Genomic DNA, 17,023 nt, shown 5'->3' on the forward strand with positions numbered 1-17,023 from the left:
TTTCCATTATTTTATTTTCATTTTTTATGCCAGAGTGAGTGTTGCTGAGTTTTTTTTTTTTCTTTTCACTTAATAATTAGAACTGTTGTATAAAAGCAATATTACACTCATAATCATGCTGTTGTACTGAATGTCAGATCTGAAGTCCACCAGTGCCATTAAAATTATGCAAAATAGCAGCATAGTAACAGCTCATTAGTTTTTCAATGTACTTACAACAGGTACAGTGGTGCTGTGATATAAAGTGTGTGACCATTTAAATATGAATATAGAGTGTATAATTACAGTAGAACACGTCACTGCTCTTTGCCCTTGACCGTGAGCGTCCTGATGGAGCTGCCGTGACGATGTGCTGACGTGGCTCTCATCAGCAGCACACTGTGGAAACCCGTGGGAGACAGAGAGAGCACGGAGTAAAGATCTGTCCTGCGGCACTGCAAGTTACTCTCACTACCGGGATATCGTTCATTTAGAGGCTCAATGATGGAGGTTCCACGCGTGGGACACAGTGTCAGCAGCCCCACGAGTCCGTGTGAGGACATGATAAAGAATCTCAGTCTGGACGCCATCCAGCTTTGTGAGAGAGAAGGTAAGAAGTGTTGCTTTTGCTAAAGTATCCATTTGTCCTTAGACAGGTGAACTGGAGTGGAGGAGCAATGCCATTGCGTTTCAGATTTTAAGACGGGGAAATATTTAAATGCATGCAAAATACAAAATGCAAATGCATTGAAGGCGCATGCTTTTAAAGATCCTGATGCATACTATAGGAGGGGGTTGCTCAGCTATTCTCTCATTTAGCTGGAGCTGGTTTGGTGTCATTGCATTGGAGCTTTCACTTGGAAATATCTTTTTAATGCACGCGAAAGCAATCACGCAACTCGCGTGCTGAATAGCAGTTTCGTGCAAAAGTGCATGATATAGATTTGCGCTTGAGGTTGCTTGGTAATTTTTCTTCAAAAAACATTGAATTTGAGCTTTCTATACAAGGAAGGGTTATTATAATTAATGCACCACCATAAGACTCACGTGCTATGTTTCTTAGTAAAAACGAGCGACGTTTTCATGAATAAATCACATAATTTCATGTCGATTAAATGCTTTTAAGTCGCATGCATGCACACTTAGGTGAAATTTATTATTTTCCTTTGGGTCACAGAAATAGATGCATGCTCTCCGAGCATTAATATTCCATGCACTTGAATGCTTGTTTCAAAATGATGCTCGCGTAACGTTCAGCACCATGGACACGGTCATTGCGCGCGCGCACCATACTGAAACAATACCAGATTGCAGCTGAATGCATCTGAGGCTATACGACCAGTGAGCAATTCACTCACTGGCTCACATCGTAATGAAACAGCATAATGTTTAGCCGAGCCACACTCTGAATATGCTGATTCATCTGGGTGACACTGTATTGTTTATTGTCTTATGCGCGTACTGTGTGTATCTACTAAATTCATGATTAATGGTTATGTACAGGATTTACATGGGTGTATCCCAGCGCGTGCGTTTCTAGGCATACTAAGTCATTGATTTTCCAGAGAAAGCTCCCTTGCCTGGTGCTACTCTGGAAAAGCGGATGAGGAGCATAATGTTAAAAATACAAAGCATTTCATATTAAAGAGCAAGAACCTTTTGCCTACCAGGTGTTTTTTTCTTCTTTCTGTATCATAATGGCAGAATATTTAGCACTAAGTATTAGCGCTAAGTCAATTAATTTGGCTGATATCTAGACATTTTTTATGCAGTAAGTTGACAGTAAGTATAACTGACAGATGTGTGTCAGTTTCACAGTCTAGTGACTTCCTTGCAGTTTTTTGGTTTCAAATGCTGTTTAGTGAATTTTGAGTAAAAGTAAATGTTAATTTAAAAAAAAAAATCTGAAATTGTATTACATATTTGCAATATTGCCACCCTTCTGCTCTAGTAAACTGTATCACAGTTTTGCCATTGAAAACCCCAATAAGTCAACCACTATTAATCATTACTAATGTAATTAACAAGAGGTGAGGCAAATCAGAATATGAAGAGGAATAGCTGTGTGTGGATTTATGTAGACTTGTTTATCATCAGTATGTCAGTGCTAAAGCAAAGAACATGTTTTGTGTGAGCTGAACTAAATTTCCTAAGAGCTCTGTTTTATATTCTATACCAGCACTGTGCAGAGGAACTCGAAGTCCCTTCAGCCATGCTGTCACAAGACAAACAAAGAGAGAACGTTCTTATTGACACGGTCCGTGCAGTGTAGCATCGACGCTGTCACAGTCCTTTGAGTGATATAATGGGTGTAGACAACTCTATTGATTTAGATTCTATTGTTTTAATGTTCTTATGGACAGTGAAAGATAAAGACAAGCTTTTTGTAAATACTTTGTTCATTCCTATTGCATTCTAACAAAACAGATATCATTTAGATGCTTCTGTTTGCACTAGACATGTTAAACACATGGACAGAATCACAAAATCTGATTTGTTAATGGATCTCAGATAATAATTTGCACAGATGTGGGCCAAGATGGAACATGACGAAGAAATGATGAACATGTTACATGACTGAGTCACAATGGGTACGTTCTGTTCTGACCCATCTGTCCTCTGAGTTTTATACTTCTCAGTGTGCCATACTCACCTCCCCTCTCCATTTGTGTTGGCATAATAATGGACATCTCTGCCAGAGTTCAGAAGAATTGTTAACCAGTTTTACAAAAAAATGTTAATCATTTCATTGGAAAAGATTACTAAGGCTTACCAAGGATCTAAGGGCTACCAATTTCCAAGGCTCAAAGTATAATGGTTATAACCACAATAGACACTGGCAACCACAGTAAGGAAATGATTCCCATTAGTATTCAGATCAAGAATTGTTTTTTTTGTTTGTTTTTTTGGTGGCTGATTATTAAACTATTACCCACAACACTAAATATATGGTTACAGCCTTGCAAAGTTCCAATTTATTTATTGTTACTAACCCTAAGCCAAATCCAAACCATAAAGTAAATACTGTTATTTTAGCTATATCACAGTAGGTTTGGAATAATACTCATCATTTGAATAGGTTTTTTCACTCAGTTTTAATATATTTGTAATCACATATTATCACTGAAATAATAATAATAATAATAATAAAAGTAATAACCAATGACATGTTTCATGGCAGTTATATTATTATAAATATAAATATGGCTATAAATAAGGATTTAATTTTTTTACAGGGTTGAATATCAGCAACAAATATTATTTACAACAGCAAGAAAAGTGAGTTAAAATATGGCCAATGTGCCATTTGTAATATATAATATTTTCTGTATTGATTTTCCTACCTGTATTTTGATTTCCTTCATACATTTACAGTTATTTTGTTTTGTTTTGTGTCATTACAAAAGATAGACAGTGAAAGAATACTATTTAAATCTCATTCAAAGCTACATTTAGATATAATGTGCCTTTTTTCTATTTAACTCATTAATATTTGATGCTAACGAATATGTAAATCTGCTAATATTTTGATGTAAAACAAACATGTTTTATTAAAAAATTTATTTTGCATTGCACACTAAATAAATGTGAATCTATCAAACAATGTAAATAAGGTCAATATCCTGCTAATTTAGTCACTGAGACACAAAGACGAACCATTCCCCAGAGAATGAGAATGACTCAGGTGTTCATTTTAGTGTTGGAACCAGTTATGATCGTCTAGTTAAAGCGTGGTGCTAATATGGTAAGTACTTCCTTTACTAAGATTCATGAGGAATGAGTCCGTATTTCCATTATATAATCAATGTGAAACTGCAGATGCACTCAAAGCAAGCGTTTGCTTTTGAAACACAGAATACTCTAAGGACAGGCTTCCATTTGTGAAAAGATAAAAAATGGACGAGCCGCCCCTGTGCTGCGGGACTCCTCGATAAGCATGCATTAAAGAGGGCGTTTCTTCCCCCTCAGGGCAGGCCTCAGATGGGGAGTCCTACAGGAGCCTGGCAGTGCTAACTCACCACCCCTATCTGAATATACAGCTTTGGCTAGCTGTGTATGGGGGACTGGCTCCAAAACAGGGGCCACCATCTGCCAAGCCCGCCTGAAAGAAACGATTTAGCATGGCCATCAATTTGCTAATTGTGGCCACTGTGCACATATACCACAGCAAAACGACAACAAATCAGACGTGGATTGGATAAACAATGGAGTTGATTCATGATTATTAGCCTATTCTCAGCCGAACATGCTTATAGAGACAGTAATGCTGTTTGAATAAGTGAGATTTGGGGCAAAGAGTGTTAGCTGAGTGGGTTAAATCTAAATATGTGTTTTAACTAAATTACACAGTTAACTGAAGAGGTTTAGCAAACTGAATGGATGTTAAAAACCCATGAAATTTCTTCACGAGTGCAACTTCAAAACAGAAATGTTATTTCAAAAAATATTTTAAATAGACAATAATCTTTAGTTTAAAGGGATAGTTCACCCAAAAATGAAAATTCTGTCATTGTGCATTCACCCTGGTGTTGTTCTAATGCCGTATGATCTTCTTTCTTTTTCATACCACACACACAAAAAAAAGAAATGTTTAAAGATCTTCTGTTTGTCAGGATTTTGGCTAAATAATACATCAAATTTAGGTTTATTTTTCACCAAAACCTTAGAATACTTGACAAATATGGAACGGGTCATATAGGATCATACATTTGCATCTTTTTTGATAAAGCCTAAAGCTAGTCAAAAGTACGGTGGCCGAGAGAGCTCAACGCGCTGCAAATAGAAAAAACACCTGCAAATGAAGTAATCAACTTCATCAATTTGACAACACATGCGCTGCAAATGCTCACAACACAACCAAACAAAGAAACACGCTGCAAATAAAATTATTTATTTGTTTGCGTTGTGAGCATTTGCAGCACCTGCTGTCAAACTGATAATGTTTTCTTGATTTGCTGGTGCTTTTTCTATTTGCATGTGTTTTCTGAAGTTGTAGCGCGTTGAGCTCTCTCTGCCACCGTACAAAAGCCTGTTTCCGCCGCTGAATTTAAAAAAAAAAGGTAACTGTGACTTTTTAATTGTGACTTTTTTTTTTTTACTTTTTTGGTAAAGTCAGAATTGTGAGATGTGAACTTGCAATTCTGAGAAATAAAGTCGCAATTTTAAGAAATAGTGTCAGAAATGCGATATAAACTTGTAATTGTGAGAAAAAAACCTCAGATTGCAAGATTTAAACTCGCAATTCGGAGAAAAAAAAAGTCAGAATTGCGAGATATAAATTTGCAAATGTAAGACAATTTCCCTCAGAATTGGTCTTTATGGGCCCTATTTTAACGATCTAAGTGCATGGTCTAAAGCGCACGGCGCAGGAGCACTTAGGGCGTGTCCGAATCCACTTTTGCTAGTTTAACGATGGGAAAAAACGGTCGGCGTGCCCGGCACATGCTCTAAAAGGGTTGTCCCTAATCTCTTAATGAGTAATGGGTGTGTTTTGGGCATAATGTGCAATAAGCCAATCAGAGTCTCATCTCCCATTCCCTTTAAGAGCCAGTTGCGCTCATGCCATGGCAGATTCACTATTTACACGGCGGAATTTGCAAGCGCAAAGACTGAACGTGTCTCCAGAGAGTAAATGGAACTTGCTTGTGCGCGAGCAAATAGGTAGCCTAATTCTGAAACATGCAATGGCATTTTTATATTTATGTAGCATTTTTATATGATTAGAATAATAATCATTTACACTGTAATCCTTTCATTTTTAATATTTGGCATGTTTGTGTGCTGCTGCACGTCCCTGTGTGTGTAATAAGCAGAGTGTACGCGCGCTGTGGACCCGCCTATACGCACTCTTTAAATAACAAAAAACTACTGCGCCATTGACATTATACCAGGTTTTTGTTGGTCAATGGCACAGTCTATTTCAGTTGCCTCAAAATAGCAACGCGCCAGCAATGCGCCTGAACACACCTCGTTTTCAGACCAGCACGCCCATGGGCGCACAAATGGGCGCAAATGCATTTGCTATTTAAACAACGTGGCGCAGGATGTGAAAATGACAACTGCGTCGGGCTGAAACTAGCAAAAAACACTTGAGTCGCGCCTGGCGCCGCATTGCGCCAGGTTTATGATAGGGCCCAAAGACTTACAATTTTGAGTATAAAAAGCTAATCAACATTTAGGAACGTTTTCAAAAGTTTTAACGACAAAGACCTCCAAACATGATTCCTAAAATATAAAGAAGACTAAATACAAACATGTTTAAAAACCCTTCGAGAAAAAAAAAAGTTAATTGTTTTCACAATTAAATAATTGGATTCTTTTGTCATTGCATTAAACCAAAACAGAAGTATACCAAAAGTCACAAAACTCAAATTAGGATTTTTACACTTCTAATAAAAGCTCAACATGCCCTTCAGCTCCAACTTTGTATGTTTTTCCATCACCTCAAGCACAAACATCACACCAAAAGAAACACCATGCCAGGCTTGCTTTTCTCAGATCACATCTCTCTCGGTGGTGTTATATCACTGGCATTCACACTATGTATGTGTGCTTTTCACATCTTATCTGTCTGAAAACCAGAGTGTTAAGACAGTTACATGCCACATCGCTGCTCTATTAAGAGATTCAGTCATGTGATTATTCACTCTCACTCTACATGCTCCTTAGACAAGCTTATCGTTCACTCATGGATGAAGACTGAACTAAAACTTTAACTCTCCTCATCTTTAGATTCTCATCTGAGATGAGGTTTGCATAATTCTTGCCAATTTGTGTGTTGTTTGCATGCTTTTCTGAAATTCCCCTAACTCAGGACTGGTTTTGGTTCAGGAGACAGATTTTACATTAGACATCAAGTGGTGAACCAAGACAGAACCAAAATTGTTTATCATACAAAACTAACATATCTGCCTAACAATAACTCAAATAACATTATTTAGACTGAAAAAACTGGCAATTGTGTAAATGTATAAACAACAAGAGAAGTGTGATTTAGCAGACTAACACATGGAACAAACACTGGCCAAATATTGTTTAAGCATTCCTGTAGCTCAAACAATAGAGCGCCAGCAATGCCAAGGTCATGGGTTTGATTTCCAGTAAATCCACGAACTGATAAAAAAAGAATGCATTCTTTGAATGTAATGTAAGTTGTTTTGAATAAAAGCATTTGCCAAATGCATAAATGTATCTTCAGTGTCTAAAAATTAGCCATATCCATGATGACAGATTGGATTAATGATGATTGATTTGCGCCAAAATACGGCAGAGTTTGACTAGTCAGCAACAAAAGATGATGGAAGTGTTTTCGTCTTACTTTCAAAAGTTAACAAACCAATTTGTGTTTTTACATTCATTACATGGCTATATGTATTTAATTATTTGCGTATTGCATGGATTTTCCCTGCTGTCTGCATCCCATTTTCATTCACATGATGACTCGGATTAGAAACAGTCTAGCAGATTAGTAAATACTGAAGATATGTATCTGATGATCTCTAAAACAGATCAACCTGTTATAATGGATAAAATGGGCATATCACTGTAAGAGCCAGAACTTATAATACAACATATGCTTCTTTCATTCAATTTTTGAAGCTATAAATCAATTAGTACATTGTTTACAATTCTAGTTTTGTGTATCACAGAGAGAGAATTTTCATTTTTGGGTGAACTGTGCCTTTAACAGTCAGTGTAGTAGAGTACTGTCATAAAGAACGTTGGTTTAGTGACTTGCAAGGATTACAACGAATACCCCATGGGGTCTAGACTGTTTAATATGATTATGTTATTATAAAAAAACAAACCGTGGGGGTTAGTGAAATAAATTAGGTCAGGCAATACAGCTTATTCAGGAGTTGGCAAAAGAAAAAAAGTTTAGGTCACTTCATATTTAAATACAAAGTTAGATGAGATAACACATATTGCTTTTTATAGCCTGATCAGTAATGAAACTAAAAAAAAAAAAAAAAGTTAAGTACAGGGCTATTATAAAAAGTATTACTCTACAGAAAGAGACACCAGGTTTAACTTTGAACAAAGATACATTTAGAGTGAAAGGGACCATTCAGAAAGGTTTTATGTTTCTCAATGCTAACCGAATGTCTGACCAACAGAGACCAAAATAAACCTGTGAAGATTATGTTTGTATGGCGGAGACCTGTGTCAGTGCTTGTGTGACATTGATCTAGGGGAGAATATCTCATTTCATGACTCACTCATTTCTAACTACATCAGCATTTCACAGCATGTATATACAGTAAACTTGCTCACAAAAACCCATTTCTGTATTTTTCATACCATGCAAAAATACAATTAGTGAATGGATCATTCAGTCAATATCTTAAAAAATATTGAGGACTTTAAAACCACTGCAAGTAGACATGTATGGAAACTTGTTTCCACCATTGGAATAAAAACCAAAAAAAGGTCATTGTGACATTTAACTCACAATTCTGATTTTTTTATCGCAATTCTGTTAAAAATATTATATATCTTACATTTATATCTTATATTTTATAAAAAAAGTTTATATCTTACATTTCTCGCAATTACAAGTTTATAATTTGCAACTGTGAGATACAAACTCGCAATAGTAAGAAAAAAGTCAGAATTGTGATATAAAAACATGCAATTACATTTTTTATATTTTTATTCTGTGGTGAAAATAAGCTTTCAGATATGTGTTCTAATTAGACTGTAAAAAAGCATTGTGTGTGCCATTTACCATTTAACATATTTCACCCACAACAGGTCTTATTTTATAAAAAAGTTTATATCTTACATTTCTCGCAATTACAAGTTTATAATTTGCAACTGTGAGATAAAAACTCGCAATAGTAAGAAAAAAGTCAGAATTGTGATATAAAAACATGCAATTACATTTTTTATATTTTTATTCTGTGGTGAAAATAAGCTTTCAGATATGTGTTCTAATTAGACTGTAAAAAAGCATTGTGTGTGCCATTTACCATTTAACATATTTCACCCACAACAGGTCTTTCAGCAGAGTTTAGAGAGCTTTGGTTTGGACAGGTCGTGTTCTGAGGTTCTGAAGCGGCGTCAGGTTGATGAGACGGGCCTGCTGTGAGAACCATATGCTCCTGCAGTGCTATCACTGCCATGAGCTCTTCCTGTACGCTCTCTGGGCCTCATAGTGGGGCAGCACAGTAGATCAAGCCAGGGCTGATTTAACAGCAAATGTCTCAGTGTTTGTGAATAGCCTGTTCCTGTCAAGTCCACTTTCTAGGTTTATTGTTCAAAAGAATTATTCACACCAATTACAATTACACTGTAGCTGTAAAAATGGTTTAATAACTCAATACGTACAAATTAGAGGTTGATCAACTTGGATTTTCCTGATACAATAAAATGTGTTTAAAGAGAGGCAACAAACATACTGTGAAGATAATAGGAAAATCTGTAAATGTGTTAATGTTCTTAATCTTTCCAAGGGCTAAGAACAAAGAGAAGCTACAAAAGTGGGCCAAAGAGAAGCTACAAGAGTTTAATTTGAATTAAGTTTTTTTAAATTAAGTCAGAAAAAAGAGTTTATGCATAATGCAAGAAGTTTAATTATAAACAAGCCTAAAATACACCCAATTCAGTTTAGTAGGCTATAGGACGTGCTAGCAATGTGCTAAAACATGTTATAAACATGCTAATTCATGCTAGCAATGTGGTAAAACATGTTAGAAGCATGCTAACATTGTGCTAAAGCAGTGATCCTCAAATCTGGCTCGCGAGACCCACTTTCCTGCAGAGTTTAGCTCCAACCCTATAATCAAACAAATCTACCTGTGATTTTCTAATGATCCTGAAGACATTGATTAGCAAACTCAGGTGTGTTTGATTAGGGTAGAGCTAAACTCTGCAGGAAAGTGGATCTCGCGAGCCAGATTTGAGGATCACTGTGCTAAAGCATGAAAGTAATATGATGAAACATGATAGCAACATGTTAACTAATTTCTTCAATATGTTAAAACATGCTAGCATTGTGCTAATTGGGTCTAATTAGGCTAGCATTGGGTCCCAAACGACTATATGAAATAATAAACCACAAAGTTAACAAAACGATGGACTCCACTATGCTGAGCGAGAGCGCTTCTCTTCATGGGGTGCGTTTCCCCGAAAGCAACTACGGTCGCAAGTTCTGTCATTACAAATAGAGTTAAACAGAACTTACGACTAGTGGTCGACCGATATTGGTTTTTTGACAGCCGATGCCAATATCTTGGAAAGCAGGGTGGCCGATGGCCGATATAAAGCCGATATAATTTTTTAAATTTTAATTAACGTTTAAGAAATTTGAAATAATTTGGAAATGGATTAAAAAGTAAATGTGTTAAATAAACATACTTATACTTTAGATGACAAAGTATTTTTCACAAATAAATACATATTTAATAAAAAATATAATAAAAAAGGAAGTAAACACTGTAACCAACAAGTTTGTGTGCATTGGAATTTGGGAATCATATTTTTTCTAAATAAAGCCAAGGTAACACTCATTTTAGACAATAATATAAAAGCAATCGTAATAATACTTTTTGTATACATTTTAATTTCTTTATTTAACCGTTCTATCAGATTATTAGACAGATATCTGTCTGTATTAGACAGAACTGTTAACGACAACAGCGAACAAGAGGGAGAATGTGAGTACTGTGTGCTCAGGCGCTGCCGCTGTCAGCGCCGTCAAAATAAAATTCCCGCCTCGAACGCATCGGCCAAAAATATACTGAAGGACATCATTAAGACTCCTGAGCTGTGAACAAGAAAACTGTGAGCAATTAAACATTCCTCTGGATTCTTGTTTGTAGTGCAGAGGTTTGGGTTTTAGCAGCTGATTTTTAATTTACACTGCAGTGTCTTCCACTGCACAATTGGCACTTTTATTTCTCCATCTCTGTTTTCGTGTCAGCGCCCATGTTAACACTTCCTTGACCAAAACAAACAATGTGTCATTGAATTTGCACTGTAAGACAGCTTGGATGATCTCATCTCTGCAGCATCACTCCCCTCTGATTCAACACATTAAAGAATGAAATGCTGGTCTATTTATAGTCTTGGGACCAAGGACTGATGAAACTTTAATGCGCTGCCTCAGACACAAGAGTGGTCCAGTAATACCCGTACCCTGGAGATATTAAACTCCATTATCCTAATTCCCGCCTCGAACGCATCGGCCAAACAGGAAAACTTTAAAACGATTTTAAAAATGCCAAATATCGGCCGATATATCGGCCTTGGTGATATATCGGTCGACCACTACTTACGACCATAGTTAGCTAACGATACTTTTAGGAAATGCACCCCTGGTTACTTCAAAACAGTCACATCATAACAACGGAACCGTGCTCCAGCTCGGAACGTGAAGTGCAATGTGAGTGCAGGCCACCAGGGGAGTGGGGAGGGGGGACAGTCGCGTATGGGCTCGGTTCAAGGCAACCGTGCCCAGTGTGAGTACACCCTTAAACTTTCAGACAATGCTTTAGCAACCCCATTTGTACTCATCTTTACTCGGCATCACTTGATTAGATATGTTAAGACTTCTTATGACCTTAAATTTGATCAAACTGAATTTAATATGTTTTACATGAACACTGGTTTGGGAAAACAGTTTGAAAACAATTGTTATTTTGCAATTCCGTTGGGTTGAGGAGTTACGGAATACATTTAACAGCATTACGTAATCAGGATACAAAAAAATGGTAACTGTAATTTGTTATAGTTAGTTACATCAAAAAACAAAGTAATCAGATTACAGTTACATTTAGTCAAAAATGGCAATACTATCAGGATTACAATGGTTTCATTTAAGTAAGAAATTGTTGTCGATGGGCTGTTGAAGTATTAGAAAATAATGCATACCAGAGGTGGTGATGCAGCCACAATGCAAAGTGTCAGACTAATGCAGTTATTAGAGAGAGAGAGAGAGAGAGAGAGAGAGAGAAAGAAAGAGAGAGAGAAAGATTAAGCATGTGTAAATTTCCTGAGTCTGTGCGCCTCTCGGCAGTGTTCAGCAGCAACATCTCTACTAATAGCAAAACTGTAAGTTCATCTGCTTCAAGAACAGCACCATTATTACCTCGCTAATGAGAAATGCCATGCCGCTTTTCAGTTGCTAAACTATTTTACTCAAAATCATCATCAATGCACATGTATGTTTCTGTGTGTGTGTGTGCCAGTACTGCATGTGTACATTTGTAGGGAAGACAGTGGGAGAAAGAGAGTAAGTTCTTTCTACATAATAAAACAATAGTTATGCTAAATGCTGTCAACAGACTAACTGAATTAATGAATTACCTACAATACTTACAACACCTACAATATTTTTTTTATCATTGTTTAATATGAACAATTCAGTGCATTTGTTCTTAGTATATTTGCTTGAAAAAAAAATGCAAATTTTTATTCCGTATTTTTCTGTTGCAGAAATATTTCGAATCAAATCAAAGTGGTTACCTAATTTTAGTGCACTTCAGTGAAGAGTGAAGACTAAGCTGAAAACAAATTCAATTGATATAAAACAAATATTTATTTCAAAATAACACTAAAAGTATTTTTTACAATCTATTTGATATGGCATATTGGTAAAGCATTAGAATAAGATCTGATATTGTTCTATAAACGTGACATTCCCATAAATATCATGAAACACTGACCGATGATTCCATCAGAAAACCTCACAGCAGAGACACAAGAGTTATTTCTGATACAGTGGCCTCATCAAACATAAAAACAGCTCTGTGAAAACGGATGTGTCCACACATTTATTGCTCGTCATCATTCTGATGATGCTTTAGCTTTGGTCTAAAGGCACAGAAGTAATTAGCCATTCTAACAAAATGCTCCATTTCCTCTGAGACAGTACAGTGGTAATAATCTTCAGGAGCGATTCAAGCTGTGCATCATTAAGCCTTTTGCTTAATTACCGTTGCTTGAGATCCTTTGATTCTTGACAGCTTTGAGAAAATGTGACTTCATGCATTAAACTCAAGGGTAGACAGGCTGCATTTGGTGCTGTCTGTACAGTTTCTGCTTGCCTGAGGACAGAATGTCTTACTGTGTCTCAAGAGACCAGCTGAGCCCCTCAGACCGTTATAAGAATGATAACATAACCTGCAAGGTCAAACAAAGTCATAAAAATTAAAGAAATAAAGTTGTAGTTGCCATGAAAATTGGCAATTTAAAACAGATCGGAACTTGTGGGTGGTTGTCAGTGTATTGCTTTCCTGTTGCTAAGTGTTTTTAATGTCTTTTAGCATGTTGCCTCGCAGTTGTTAAGGGGGTCTTGGTTGTAATAAATTAATGAGCTCCTTTTCCTACTTATTTATTCATGCAAAGCTGCATTTACTTGATTAAAAATACAGTAAAACACTCATATTGTGAAACAGTATTACTATTAAAATATTTTTCTAATATATTTAAAATCATTCTAATATGCTGATTTGATGCTCAAAAACATTTCTAAATATTATCAATGTTGAAAAGAATCCATGATACATGCTCCTCAGGATTCTCTGATTAATACCAAATTCAAAAGAACAGTTTTTTTATTTGGAACAGAAATCCCTTGTAACCTTACAAATGTATTTACTGGACTTTATGAGTAATTTAATCCAATATATATATATATATATATATACATATATATACTGCCTCAGACACAAGAGTGGTCCAGTAATACCCGTACCCTGGAGATATTAAACTCCATTATCCTTGCATCTTAAGCGGGAATTCAAGGAGGAGAGGTTATATAAACATGAACAGCCCCTGGGTCGTGAGGAAGAGCTCTGTGTGTGATTTATTAAAGTGAAGTGGTGGCCGTAGCTTTAAGACATCACCCATGAGGCCACAGCATTTCATAAACCACGGGATATTATGGTAAATTCCCAGTGTCAGTTCTTGGTATTCATGACTAGATAGATAGATGGCCAGGTTCAGCAAGTGTATTGTGTTGTCCTGTAGTCATCATAGATTTTGTTTTGCATATTTTATGATCCACCCATCACAGGCTTTCCTCTAGCAATAACCAGCACCACATGAATCACCCAAATAAAAATGCTGCTCCTGACATGTTAATCCATATGCATTTGTTTGAGCATGATAGTGATGCCATTTAACTCTAGGTATGGATTTCATCCACAAGTGTTTCATGAAAGGCTCTGTTCCTGCATCATGTTTCCCGTTTATTATTCATTAGGATGAATGCAACAAAGCAGTCCCTCTCTTTCCTCATGCTCCAGAGCGGTGGAGGGCTGCTGAGGGTCTTTTTCAGCTCAATGAGGGTGTTATGGGGCTCATGGAGTGGCCCACCAGAGAATGTTGAGGATGAAGATGCCCATTGTGTGCGGTCTCATGAGTTCTATCTGTCCATTGTTGTCTGGTCATGTGAGGATGCCAGTAGATGTCGTCATTGTGAGGCCTTATTTTGTGAGGGGTAGAGTCTCTATCTTTCCATCTACAAAGTATGGACAAAAGTATTGGGACACCTGACCATTTCAATAACAGGGACTTTAATGAAATCGCATTCTAAGTACATAGTTTAGTTTAGTTTCATTGTCCTTTCGGAAAGTCTTTTTGTATCTGTGGCAACTCTTCAGTGATCAACAACAATAATTAACAAATACAAACAAACATGAACATGAAGTTACAACACATTACAAATACATACAACCAGCATCAAACAACATCCCTTTCACAACAACAGAATCATTGCCACAGATGTAAAATCACAACTGTAATATCACAAATATTTATTTAACAGAGCTATACTGGAGGATATAAAATGACATGTACATAGCCATGAATATGGAGTCCCCCCCCCATCCTCTTTGCAGCTATAACAACTTCCACTCTTCTGAGAAGGCTTTCCACAAGTTTTTTGAGAGTTTGTGTGGAAATTTTTGCCCATTCGTCCAGTAGAGCATTTGTGAGGTCAGGGACTGATGTTGGATGAGAAGTCTGGCTCACAGTCTCCATCCCAAAGGTGTTCGATGGGGTTGAGGTCAGGGCTTTGTGCGGGCCAATCAAGTTCTTCCACACCAAACTCTTCCAACCATGACTTTATGGACCTTGTTTTGTGCACTGGGGCACAGTTATGATGGAATAGAAAGGGGTCTTCCCCAAACTGTTCCCACAAAGATGAAAGCATAGCATTACAGGCCTTCACACTGGAGGAACCTTTTCATAGTTCCTAGAACTATTGGCGGAAGTTCCAGCTTTTTGGAGTGTTCGCACTGCAAGAACTAGGAACGTATTTAGTTCTAGGAACTCCGTTTGGAGGAACTAAATTAGCTCCTACTTCAGAGTAGGGTCTAAAACAGTTCTATAGGAACTACCAGTGACGCAAGTGTATGCTGACTGGCCAAACGCACATGAAACATCGATTACCCAGCATTTTTAAAAAGTCATGTAAAAATATTTACTCCACGAACATGGAAAACAGCTAAAATGGCATTTAGCTACCTGTTGTCTGCAGCGTTGTGTTCTATTCTCAGCCTCGATGATATGTAACTCTGCAAGTTGACAAAGGAGATTTAGTCAGATTTTCATGCACTTTCAATCACGTAAATTGTGTGTTTACATTCCATCTTCGTTATCACGAAACCCACTTCACACAACAAAAACAACTCCGATCACAGTGCCCTCCATTCACCAGTTGTTGACGTTTATAAATGCCTGCATAAAGACGGCGCTAACGGCCGCTTCAGAGTTCCTGCTGCTGGTGCGAATGCAACCAGGAAAATGGCCCGAGGGGTAGGGTTGGGTATCATTTGAATTTGATCAAGTCTGATTCCGATTCTGCTTATTGATTCCAAATCTTTTCGATTCCCAGTTTATATCCAAACTATAAACTTTTATCCCAGTACTTCAGTGATTATTTTAATATTTGTAACAGAAATAATGATACTGTGTGGTTGAAATCATTGTAATTCTAAATCATTGTAATTTAGGAATAGAATCACATTGGTGTTTCAGTCGTGTTCATGATCTTTAATGATCTTTTAAAATAAAGTACTATGTCATGTTGGTGGTGAGACCTCCCTTGCAACATGTTTAGCTTATCACAAATATTATACTTAGCTTTTTCGGCTTCTGATCGCAAGTGTAGCCAAACTTTGGAGCGCTTAGATTAGCAAACCAGGTCCTGGCAGATCACTAGGTCGGGTCCTAACAGATGAAAAAAAAAAAGGAATCGAAATTTTAATTTTATAGCAAGTATCCGATTCCTGACCTTAAGTATCCGATTCTGGAATTGGAATTGATTTTCGATTCCCAACCCTACAGAGGGGGAAACTGTTTCTCTAGGAATCACCATGCTGGCTAGTTCCTAGAACTACGTAGTGCGAAAGTTCCTGTTGTCCAAAATGTCTTGGTATGCAGAAGCATTACAGTTTCCCTACACTGGATGTAAATGGCCTAGCCCAACCCCCTGCAAAACAGTAATATACCATTACCCCTCCACCAGCAAACTTTACAGTTGGCATAATGCAGTCAGGCAGGTAACGTCTTCCTGGCATCTGCCAAACTCAGACTCGCCCATCAGACTGCCGAACAGAGAAGTGTAATTCATCAATCCACAGAACTGGTTTCCACTGCTCCAGAGTCCAGTGTCGGCGTGCTTTACACCACTCCATCTGACGCTTAATATTGTACTTGGTGATGTGAGGTTTGCATGCAGCTGCTTGGCCGTGGAAACCTATTCCATGAAGCTCCACCCAGTGCTGAATTGTGCTGATATTAAAGCCAGTGGAAGTTCTAAACTCTCCAGCTCTGGAATCAGCAGAGCGTTGGCGACTTTTATGCACCATGCACCCCTTAGCTCTCTGTGACCTGCTCTGTGACTTTAGTTGTTGCTGCTGTTCCTATCTATCTGACTGTCTTTTGTCTCTTCACATAGAACACACAAGCAACCAGCAATGTCTATGTATCTTCAAGCTACAAATATCTCTTCAAATTGCCAATGCAATCTAACTTCATCATGAGACTTCAAACATTCTGTAATCATCCAGGCAAACCAACATTCAAAACTTAT

General features: G+C 37.2%; 1 protein-coding gene across 1 annotated transcript in view; it reads left to right on the forward strand.

The window, feature by feature from the left end:
- The first annotated feature begins 387 nt into the window (after nucleotides 1-387).
- Nucleotides 388-17,023, forward strand: part of LOC107654056 (phytanoyl-CoA hydroxylase-interacting protein-like) — a 43,645-nt gene continuing 27,009 nt past the window's right edge. Inside the window, exon 1 of the mRNA XM_016440955.1 lies at nucleotides 388-589. Within this exon, the coding sequence (XP_016296441.1) occupies nucleotides 481-589 (109 nt within the window). The 5' untranslated portion in view covers nucleotides 388-480. The remainder of the gene's footprint in view (nucleotides 590-17,023) is intronic.

Source organism: Sinocyclocheilus anshuiensis, unplaced genomic scaffold, assembly GCF_001515605.1.
Source record: "Sinocyclocheilus anshuiensis isolate Anshui unplaced genomic scaffold, SAMN03320099.WGS_v1.1 scaffold454, whole genome shotgun sequence".
Classification (NCBI taxonomy): domain Eukaryota; kingdom Metazoa; phylum Chordata; class Actinopteri; order Cypriniformes; family Cyprinidae; genus Sinocyclocheilus; species Sinocyclocheilus anshuiensis.